This window comes from Gavialis gangeticus, unplaced genomic scaffold (assembly GCF_001723915.1).
Source record: "Gavialis gangeticus isolate Ggan-Ray unplaced genomic scaffold, GavGan_comp1, whole genome shotgun sequence".
NCBI classification, from domain to species: domain Eukaryota; kingdom Metazoa; phylum Chordata; order Crocodylia; family Gavialidae; genus Gavialis; species Gavialis gangeticus.
In genome coordinates, this window is record NW_017729025.1 from 94,543,310 (window position 1) to 94,554,935 (window position 11,626).

At 44.2% G+C, this 11,626-nt stretch overlaps 1 protein-coding gene across 1 annotated transcript in view; it reads left to right on the top strand.

The window, feature by feature from the left end:
- The window catches only part of ATP6V1D (ATPase H+ transporting V1 subunit D), a 30,380-nt gene that overhangs the window by 13,592 nt on the left and 5,162 nt on the right, over positions 1 to 11,626 (top strand). Inside the window, exons 2-8 of the mRNA XM_019519949.1 lie at positions 5 to 21; positions 2,781 to 2,898; positions 4,523 to 4,602; positions 6,994 to 7,061; positions 8,206 to 8,250; positions 8,746 to 8,849; positions 9,518 to 9,584. Coding sequence (XP_019375494.1) covers positions 5 to 21; positions 2,781 to 2,898; positions 4,523 to 4,602; positions 6,994 to 7,061; positions 8,206 to 8,250; positions 8,746 to 8,849; positions 9,518 to 9,584 — 499 coding nt within the window. The remainder of the gene's footprint in view (positions 1 to 4; positions 22 to 2,780; positions 2,899 to 4,522; positions 4,603 to 6,993; positions 7,062 to 8,205; positions 8,251 to 8,745; positions 8,850 to 9,517; positions 9,585 to 11,626) is intronic.

Consider the following 11,626-nt stretch of genomic DNA (forward strand, 5'->3'; position numbering starts at 1 on the left):
CGAGGTCTTCCCCTCGCGGATGTGAGTGTCGCGGGGCCCTGCGGCGGCCGGTTGCTGGCACGGGCTCGGGGCCTCGCTCTGCCTCTCACATGTTTCCCCCGCCGGGCCCTGGGGGACTGGCCCGGAGACTAGGCCGGCGGAGGGGCTGGCGGCCGCTCCACCCTCAGTGAGGGTCCCCTTCGCCGGACGGATGGTGCCTCGGTCCATCTTTAGGGCCTCGTTCCAGGATTTGTGCTAGTGGAAGCTCCTGAGTGCAGGTCTGCAGGATAGCTGCTTTGCTGGTGCCTACTGGCAGCAGCTGTGGCAGTCAGCTCAAACAGCAAATATAGCTCCTGAGGGGTCAGTGCTGTACCCTTGTCAGCTCTGCTTATTCCTTCCTCCCGGGGGTGAAACACTGACCTAACAGTATCAACAGCAGGCGCTAGCGTAGCCCTGATATAGACGTGAAGAACAGGTTAGGGGCTAGGAGCAAGATACTTGACTCTTTAAGAGAAGGTGACATTATGTGAGTTGGGAAGTGAGGCCTTGGTTCTCTGCTTGAAGGCATGGGCTACTTGTAGGATGTTCCTGAAGGCGGAACTAGACCTTTTAAAGTCTTCTTTATAGAGCTGGTAGGGGAAGGTGAACTGAAACTTGCCTTTCCTTTCATTCAGATAGGAAATGCTACTGCATCATGGTTATAGCGAAATACAGCATGTGGGGAAATGGGACATGAGAGTAAGAAAAGAGAGGAAGTTAAATACTTGGAATGTAAAACCATATTTTAGTAATTTTCCAGATCCTAACAGCAAATGATTTGTCACATAGTCAGATGTCTTTGACAAAGCATGGAACGTGGCTATCATTGCAGCAGAACATGAGATGCTTGAGCTATGAAGCTATTCTTATGGTGCTGTTGTTGAACTTCCCCAGGGGCATCCAAATTTTGCCCTGAGCAGAAAGACCATTCCTAGTCTGTTTGAAATTACTAGCTGCTGCCCACACGTTTAATGGGAAGCTGGCAATGGTAGTTCCAGCAGCCCTGCTGTCTTGATCCAGGTGGTCAGGCTGTGAGTTGCACCTCCTTGTTCAAGCTGGGTGTGGGGAGGCTGCTGTTTGTTGTATTTAGTGATGATCAGTGTCTCAGAAGGATCATTGCCTCAGTCTTGATACCTCCATTTCAGTTGCTTCTCACTCCTGAAATGCAGTTTGCTAACCCTGGTGATGCAGGGACTCTAGGGTTAGTTATATACCTATTCTTCCTTCTGGAAGGATTTAGTGTGTTCTGTGAGTTGAGGCATTTTGATAAAGTCTGCTTTCCATTAAGATTGGTTACACCAGGTGAAATGTGATTTCACTTTAACATTTGGAGAGAGTTAAGTATCGTGTTAGCATATGTCTTTCTACATCAGAAGCTTGGAGTCATTTGCTGTACCTGCTCTGCCCTTTTCTGATGGTAAACAGGATTGTGTGCAGTTTATACATGGAGCTTGTTAAATCTTACTTGGACCAGAAAATGAGCCAGCCTTTGATAGCTAGATGACAGAATAAACCAGTTGATACAGGGCTGTGAAACCTCCAGATTTGTGACGTTTCAGGCAATTAATTCTTAAAAAAAAAAAAAAGGAAGCTTCCTTTCTGTTCCTTAAGGTACTGCTGACACTTGCAGTAAAAGTGTGTGTGTACAGGCACATGGGTTTGTCTGCCTCTATACTTAAGTTGTTCCATCACTATGGGATGTGAACATCTTTCAGACTTTTAATGAAGTTATTCTCAAAACATGCCTTTGTAGTATTGCCGCTGTACTTGTGGGCATCTGAGACAAGTGGCAGTTAAATGGCTTTTCCAAGGTCACAGAGGAAGCTTGTGGCCTTGTCCCCACTACAGAGACAACCTGAGCAATACTTTTAATGTCTTCTCTACGCGTGCTAGCAATGCTTAGGTTGTTGCTCAAATTAGCACAACTTGTTGCCTGTTAACAGCCGCTGTGTATAGCTTAACTATTGTTTTGCAATGTGACTGCTACCACTAAACTCTGCAGTGAAGACATGCTTTGTGGCTGAGATAGAAACCAAACCCATGGCCCTTCTGACTTTAGTTCCTAAGTCTGTACAAGGAGTGAGTTTAATATTTTATTCTGGCATAGGGGATATGTTGCACTCTAAGTGTTTTTTACTTTGGAGACAGTCAAATTATTTCAGTAACTTCTAAACTTCTTAGGATAGAGATTTACCCCACTCTTTGGACAGTGTTTCCTCTACACATGTGTATGAATTTGTTACGTTTGAGGCAAAATAGGAAAGTCTGTTTGTATCAATATTTAGTAAGATGAGGTCAGATGAAGAATCCTTGTCTTTTTTGTAGTATTTGCTGGGTGTTGAGAAGATTCAAGGGTCAAAATATCAGAAAGTAAATCTAATCTACTCAGGACAATAGTGGGTTAGTTTTGCTTTTCATTATTGGTTCTAGATCAGTTAAGTTTCTGGGAGTTTTGATTGCTCAATGAATGGCTTTGTATGATGGAATAACTGAAGGATTACTTGAGTGGCAATGCCTTTTACAGCACTTGTCAGCACTTTGAGAGCCTCAGCTTTACAATCACTAACTTTGTAAACCCCATTTGTGAGGTGGTATTATGAATTCCAGTTTGTAAAAAGCTGAAACGCCTGCGTGTGGCAAGAAAGAGGAATTTGTTCTGTTACTTTTTAATATTGATCATTTTCTGCGTCAGAAATGTTTTTAACTTTCTCCTAATTCCATTAGGTGACAACAGAAAGACCTTTTGTCTTCTTGATTAACAGGGCTCAGACCATCATGAAAGCTCGTCTGAAAGGGGCCCAGACAGGTCGCAACCTCTTAAAGAAAAAATCTGATGCTTTGACTCTTCGATTCCGACAGATACTCAAGAAAATTATTGAGGTAGGTGAATTGTGTTCTCTTCTTTCTCACTTTATCAGGAACTCATCATGTGCTTTCTCTAAATCCTGCATTTCCACGCTGCTTAAGCTGCGACTGCTTTTGTATAGGTTGGAATTTGGAACAACTTTGTGGGTAACCTGCATTCTCAGGCACTCGGGTAGCTCACGGAAGATTTGGGTGTGATCCCCATCCCCCCATAGAATACATGCAATTTGCACTCTTTATTTTCTAACATCAAAGTGTGTGTTTTGACATGACCTGCAAAATTCACTGCAGGGGAAATGATTCAGTGCTGATGATAAATAAAAGTTTTGTTTAGAGGAAGGTGGACAGAAGTGGTTTTCTTCACTTGTGGTGCACCTTTCAAATCTCTTCCCTCTACGAGCAGCCATAGAAGACTGAGGGGGGATTTGATAACAGTCTTCAAATACATGATTGATGGTTTATTGAGAGGATGGAAATGGGCTTTTCTCTGTGGTTGTAGGGGACAAGACTAGGAGCAGTAGCCTCAAGCTTCTGCAAGAGAAATTTAGGACTTTAGGAGGAACTTTCTGATTATTAGGATGGTCAATTACTGGAAAGGGCTACCTAGAAAAACTCTGGAATGGAGATTGCTTCAAAGTTTTAAGAGCTGATTAGGCAAACACTTGACTGGGGTGGTTTGGTCAGGGATGATCCTGCCTTGAGCAGGGAGCTGGACTAGATGACTTCATTCCTTTCTAGCTTTACTTTCCTATGGTCCTATAGATCTGCTTCCTTCTGTACCCAGAGGTCTGTCTAGGCTCTGCTGGAAATTGGCTGATGGTGTAATGTGCCATAGGACTAGTTTTTAACTAGCCATGTATTCATGCTTTTTGAATTACACCTGGCTTGGGAGGATGCTGCTGACTTGTAATATCAATTGCTTGCTAAGCAAATTAGCAGGTAGGGATAACCAGTCCTGTCTAGATGGCTCTTGTTTCTTAGACATTCATGTTCTCTGCAGTACTAGGGAGAGGCCCAAGGCTTGGAATGCTGCTGAGTGTTTTGTTTTTTGCTCTTGCAACTGACCTGCGTTCAGCACCGCTTTGACTGAAACTGCTGCTGAAAACTTCTGCAAGCAGTGGTTCTGTTCCATGTTATAGACAAGCCATCAGAACTGGTCAGACAAGAACATGGCAGACAAGCTAGTTGTCTTCGGACTTGGAAGGCAGTAGTGAATTAGTTCATATCCAGATTTTCATTTCAGTATTTTCTTTGCAGTCACAAGGGCTAAGCTTTATCTTTGCTGGGAAGAGTTGCAAAAAAAGAGAAGGCATTTGTTGTGTAATTTGAGAGGTATAAGAACCGGTGGGAGTCTGATTTAAAGGCGGGGAGCTTGTATTGAGGTTCTCAGTTTGTGATAAAACGGGTCTTAAAGGGAGACATTATAATTGGTCTTATACTGTGTATCCAACTACTGTGCACTGAATCTTGCAGGGCTTGCAATCTCCTGCGTGCTTTTGACCCACAGTGTTGGGGAAACTTTGGGATACAGGATTTTCTTCTTCATGTCTTAAATGTTGGCAGCTGCACTGCTAATTTTCCAGGATTTTCAGGATTGATGATTGTTATGCTTTAAACTTGCTTCTCTGTTTCCTCTCAGACTAAGTTATTGATGGGTGAGGTGATGAGAGAAGCTGCCTTTTCACTTGCTGAAGCAAAGTTCACAGCAGGAGACTTCAGGTGAGGACCACTGACTGGCATTTCAGCACACAGGATCCTCAGTAGCGTCCTTTGCAGAAGTGATAGCTGTTGACTTTTTTTTCTTCTGGGGAATGAGTAGAAGAATTATAAGGGAAAAGGCAGCCTTATGATAAGGTGGGGGGGAAACAGTAAGAGAGCAAAATAGTTTGTGCTAGGGAAACATACTTTGGAAGTCAAACACCCTGGTTTTCATGCAAGTGTAAATCCTCAGTTGATTAAGTAACAGCTTTTCGTAGTTGGACTCTGAAATGCAGAGACATGAATGTGCGACAGAACATTAAACTAGTTTTCCTTTCGCTGTTCCTTGCAAAGCTAGAAAGGCAGGGTTCTTTCTTTTCTGGCTACATCACCACTTACCACTGTCATGAGGAGATCTACTCCAATTTTCCTATGCTACTGACTCAGTAGGGGATCTTTTCTCCCTTCTGGGTGAATGCAGTTTATCATAGAATTATTGAGGGCTGCACGTATAAATTAAGAATAGTAATTCGTTGATTTCATCACAGTTCTCTGACACTTTTGCATTCCTTTTTTCTTTCAAGAGTAAATTGTTATTTCACATCAAATATATATTTTTGAAACCTTTTGATCAGGTATAAACATGGCAGAATGAAATGCTCTGTAAACCCTCATGCAAATGAAGCAACCATGTTGCCTCAGACTGTGATGACAGAAGACTTGGTAAAGTCAAGCAGGGCTAGGTATCCTTACTGCTGGAAATAGGGGGTCTCATCCTTCTGGCATGGGGATGTACTTTTGATGTAGTAGATTAGGGTTGTCAAAACCATCAGGCCCTGTGAGCCAGATGGGGGTCACTGGGCTGGCCTGCAACCCAGGTGGGGGCCAACCCTTTGTGCAGGACCATAGTGCACAGCACACACTGGTTCCAGGGCTCACTATGCATGCAGCATATGGAGCCAACATTGGCGTGCACTGGCCCCAGCACATGTACTGCACTTGGTGCAGCAGGCAGCACAGGGGGTCAGTCCAGAGCACTGCATGCAGCCTATAGCCCAGACTGTCTGTGCCACATGTAGTACCAGTTCCAACCTGTGTGCTGTGCACAGCATATGCATGTGCTGTGTACACAGTGAGCCCTGGGGCCGGTGTGTACTGCATGTAATGCACAGAGTTTGATTGGTAGAACAGCTGGCATGGGTGCGTGCTGCATGCAGTGCCCTGCTGGACCAGGCCTTTGCAATGGTTCTAACATGGCCTAATCCAGATTGGCACTGGCTCCCAAGCCAGAGCCAACAGGGCCAGTTGGGGAGGTACTGCTTGCAGCCCCAGACTGACCACCTGTGCTTTGTGCAGGGTGTGTAGGGCTGGAGCTAGTATGTGGGGTCAGTCCAGTGATCCGCAGGCCAGATCATATGGCTCCACAGTCTGGATCCATCTTGCAGGCCATATGTTTAAGACCCCAGCAGTAGATAGCTCTTCTCTTTTGAAGCAGCAGTAAATACCCTAATGTAGAATTTGGGATACCACTTCTTGCTGGAGATGCACAGCCTCTCTTAAAATCTTTGGCAGTTTCATTTGGAAGTGGTACTTTTCACTTCCTGTTCTAATCTGTTAAAATGCCGAGCTGTAAACAGTAAAGGAACTTCATTTCTGTGTGTTTAAAGCTAGTATGTGCATATTGGTTATAAATCATTGTAGATTCTTTAAGTACTGTAGAAACTTGACTTTATCACATAATAGTATTGCGGGTGGACAGTCCTTGCATGTCTTTCCATTTGTCTTGATTGTTCTCTCAACCAAGTTGGCCATTGGAACTTGGACTTGGATGTCAGCTTTGGGGAATATGCAGCTTAGTCACAGACTGCCACTAGGACAGGGGTGGGCAATTATTTTGGGCGGAGGGCCGCTTACTGAGTTTTGGCAAGCCATTGAGGGCCGAATGACAGGCAGCCAGTGGCAGATAAATATTAATTTTCTTAATTTTGAGGGGGCCCTGTGGGTCAGATAGAGTGGCCTGGTGGGCCGCATTTGCCCACCCCTGCACTAGGAGGTCCCTATGAAGTTGCCTGCCAAGTACACTGCTAGTTTTTGGGAACCAATATGAGGCTTGAAAGTACGTTAATGGCCAATGGTCAAATGCACATTTAAGGGACTTGCCCCTTTACTTTTACAAGCACTCCTTTAGTTTTGCAATTGCAGTTTCATTGCTCTTGTGTTAACTTTCAGTTCATTTACAAGAAGCTTGCTGCACTGAACAACTAGTGTTTGTGAGTGAACAGTCTTCCTGAACTGAACACTAGTTGCACCAGTTTTTTGAAGCAGGTTGACAGCTGCTTGCCATATACACACAATAATCAGTTAAAGTACAATTAGATTCTGCCTAATCAAGATACTTTTTCTTCCTTTCAGTACCACTGTGATCCAGAATGTGAATAAGGCTCAAGTCAAGATCAGAGCTAAGAAAGACAATGTAGCAGGTGACTAATTTCCTACTTTTAGCAAAGCATGGGTATTTCCCATTGGTTTTTCCTGGGAAGACTCTGGAATACATAGGTTTGTTTCTAAATCTGTGCTCCCATAGTCATGTTTCTCCCTTCCTCCATTAGTTGTAGAGACACTTGCTGAGAAAATAACAGTGTTGTGCTTATAAATTTGTCTCGTTTTCTTAATGGTAATAAGTTAGTAGGGTGGTTGCTGTGGCAAAACCTTTCAGCGTTGGGGTGCTCCTGGAGATACAGCCTGAGTTTGTATAAACTTATTGGTCCCCCATTCTGCTGAATGGGTATATTCAGATTATTAATTAGGGCAGAAATCATGATTTACTACAGGTACTTTGGTAAAGCAAAAGGGATTTTTACAAGGAAGAACAAATGGTATGAAATAGAAAAAGTGATCAAATGCTTTGGCTACAAATGGTACAACAAGACTGACAGAATCATTGCAGACTACCATCCAGCCCTCATAAAAATTCCTGTGAAAATCCCCTGGAGTCAACCTTTCCTCAGTCACAGCTAGCTCCTTCAAATAGGGACTTCGCTTCCCCCGTCTTCTTGCAGGGAGCATCCTTTCTTGCCACCCCCTAACAGTCACTACCTTCATAACATTGCACACAGCCTTCTCCAGACCCTCTGCCGTCTGCCTTCAGGGGAGCCAGAGAATCCTCTAGTCTTTCTGCCTGTGAAACTGTGACGGGTTCTGGGGTTATTAGTTTCCTATCCCAGTGGCCAGCTAACCTACAGGGAAAACCCACGTTCTCCAGAGCTTTGTTCTCTGCAGCCTTAATGAGTAAGTGGTAGAAGCTGTCATGTTCCCAGAAGCCAATTCTAATAGTTGTCACCATTGGAAAGCACTTTGTCACATGCAGCCTAAACTTTAGCCTGATTTCATTCTATTAAATATTCTTGGTGTTTATTCCTTTTAAATACTTTTATGATTATTGTACCCACAGTCTTCACTTAACCCAGCTGTATGCATGTAGGATCTCTTAATGTTATCTTGAATCTATTTTTCAAGTTGAAATAGCTATAACTGTAGTGCGGTATGTTCTGCTTCTGCAAGCGTAGCACTGTAGTCTGAGTAACAAATCTTAGCATGCCTCTTAAACTCATGTTTTTTTAACAGGTGTGACTCTGCCAGTGTTTGAGCACTACCAAGAAGGAGGAGATAGTAAGTACAAAACATGTTTTATATCTCCAGATGTGTATGTTGGGACTTGGGGGGAAGTTTCTAGTGAAAATATGTAACAGTTCTGGATATTTTTATCAGCACAGGCAGTGGTAATGCAAACTTCCTCCATGCTGTTCTGCCCTGGTTCCTCAACCATGACCTGGAGGAGTTGCCTTCAGGGATTGGAGAGGAGTGTAACTTTGGATGTCAGTAGAGATTCAAAATGCAGAGGTTACTTTTGATAGTAGGAGGTTGCTTGTGATAGTAAATGTGTCTGTGAGCAACTAATATGGGACTGGTTGACATTGTATACATTGTAGAGTAGTTATCCAGCAGTTATGACTCTGCATATACCAGGCTCTGCAAGGCTAGAACATCTGACAGAAGTGAAAAGTTTAGCATCCCATTGCCAGTGCTGGAACCCTCCCCGTATCTGTAACTTGTGGCAGCCTGATCTTTATTGTTAGGGATACTAAAATTGATGGGTTGTTTTAGGTTATGAGCTGACTGGCTTAGCAAGAGGTGGGGAACAGCTGGCAAAACTGAAGAGGAACTATGCAAAAGCAGTGGAGCTGCTTGTAGAACTGGCCTCATTACAGGTGGGTGAGAGAACACGAGCAAAGGTGCTTCTCATGCTTCTGCTTTCTTACAGTTGTTAGCTTTGGAGGCACAACAATCTCTGCAGTTTCTCAGTTTGAGTACCTTCACCCTTTGAGCTGTGAAGTCCTGGCAGCTAAGGGCTTCAGTGTTCTTTCTTTTCTGCAGTTCTTTTTCAGTGTGTCCCTTCTTTCTCAACAGGGTCTGCAGTTTTTCTTTTTTTCTGCCCCACCACCACCCTTCACCAATGGCTCCTGTTGGCAGCCACAGCCACTGAACGCTTGCTCTGTCTGCTGTTGATCCTTTACGTATATTTCCTCCTGCTGAAAATATATGAGAAGGTGAAGGGCTCGTTTAGCAACTCCCAGATGCACCTCTTCAGTGACCTCCATGTGGCCAGTTATCTCACTGCTATTCTGAAATCTCTTGTGATGCTTAGCTAATAATGTCCCTGTAGGCTGCTGGCATATGGAACACTAGGGTGATTGCTGCCAGTATTTGGTCAGCAGCAGGAAACCATAACATTAATGGCAATCAACCTGTTTATACCAGGGTAGCCTTGAGCCTTCCAGAACAACAGACATGGCTCACAGAAGGCAGTTGGTTTCGCTTGTATGTTGAAAATGCTGGCTTTCATTGTTTTGCTAATTATTTGATCTCATTTTGTCAGACTTCCTTTGTTACTTTGGATGAAGCCATTAAGATAACGAACAGGCGTGTGAATGCCATTGAACACGGTAAGTGCTTTGGAAGCTTCCCCTTTTAAGACCATTATGATATTTGAGCCTCTTTAGGAGATCATAGAATCATAGAGAAGTAAGGCTTGAAGGGAACTACTGAGGTCATCTAATCCAAATCTGTGCCTGAGGGGAGGATCATCCTTATCCAAATGATTCGCAAAACTATGCAGTCAATTCTGACAAAGCAACAAGAGAAAAGGCCATAATGTGCCACAGTTAAAGCAGAGGGGCCACGGTAGTCAACATTCTGTTGTTGCAGAGGTTGTTAAAATATGCTCAAGAGATAACAGAAAGAGCGCCACGCTCGCCATTACTGAGGAAGGCAAACCCCCCCACAGTCTGTACTGATATGATCATGGGGTAAAGTTCATTCCTGACCCCAAATGTGGCAATTGCTCTGACCCTGGATGGAGGGGCAGGACTCTCTAGCCAGGAACCTCTGTGTTTAAGTCCCATCAGGAACATTTGCACATCCCAGTCAAAATCCCTAGCCTTGGCTGCAGCCAACACCCAGTGCTTCTGAGGAAGCCTTAAAAAAAAAAAAAAAAGCCAACCCCTGACGTGTAGCAGTGTAAGGGGGAAAAATTCCCTCCTTGCTGCACATGGCAACCAGCAAAACCCAGGAGTGTGGAAAATACCTGTAGAGCTTAAGCACAGGTATTCCTAGATCCTGGACCAATGCCTGCTCAACTTCTTGAATACCTCCAGTGACGGACAGTCCACTGTTTTCCTAGGAAGGCTATTCCACCGTCTCACTGTTCTAACAATGAAGAAGTTTTTCCTTCTACCCAACCTAAACCTGCTTTGCTGCAACTTTGAGCCATCAGTCTTGCCCATGCTAGCAAGAGAAAAAAAGTGTTTTCCCTCTCTTTATGGCAACCCTTCAGGTATTTGAAAGTTACCATCATGTCTCCTCTAAACCACTTTTTCCACAACCTGAACATGTCTATTTCCTTCAACCTCTCCTGTATGACTTGTCTTTCAAGTTTCTTATTATTTTTGTGCCCCTCGGCCCCCTGACCCTCTCTAACTTCTTTACATCTTTTTAAAAATGTGGAGCCCAAAACTTCACACAGTACTCTAGATGAGGCCTGGCCAATGCTGAGTAGAGAGGCGTGATTGCCTCCTGCGTCTTGCACGTACTGCTTCTGATGTGTAGCTACATCACAACTGCAGACTCGTATTGATTCTGTGGTATATCAATATGCCTAGATTCTTTTCTGTAGCATTGAAATCTACCCAGATGTCACTTGTGTTGCGTTTTGTATTTTTGATCATTCTTCCTGAGGTGTAGCACCTTGCATTGGTCAGCACTGAACTTCATCCTGTTTGTATCAACCCAGCTTTCCAATCTCTCAAGATCTTTTGGAACTGTGCTCCTTTTGAGCAGAGTCTTGGTACTTAATTGATAATTTTCTTAGTCTGCTTTACTGTTTGAGGACTTTCTGTACAGATCAAGAGTTGCTATCAATATTAAATATGTACAGTAAACCATGCAATGCTGCTCATCGTAGGGAAACAAAGGTAGTGTGAGCATTGGAAGAGAGGTTGAGGTAGCTGTTTTTAGGTCCTGTAGGTCAACTGTGGTGGTGGTGTTGACACCTACATAGTCAAATGGGTCGCTAACTGGCTGGAGGGCCACACCCAGAGAGTGGTGGTGGATGGGTCACTTTTGACCTGGAGGGATGGGGGCAGTGGGGTCCCACAGGGCTTGGTCCTCGGGCCCTCACTGTTCAACATCTTCATCAGTGACTTGGACGAGGGGGTAAAAAGCACCCTGTTCAGATTTGCTGATGGCACTAAGATGTGGGGGGATGTGGACATGCTAGACAGGAGGAATAGGCTGCAATGAGACCTAGACAGGTTACAGGGGTGGACGGATGAGAACAGGATGGGTTTCAACACTGACAAGTGCAAGGTGATGCACCTGGGGAGGAAGAACCAGAACCATACCTACAGGCTGGGGAACTCCCTTCTCATCAGTGCAGAGGCAGAAAAGGATCTTGGAGTCATCATTGATGCCAAAATAAACATGGGCC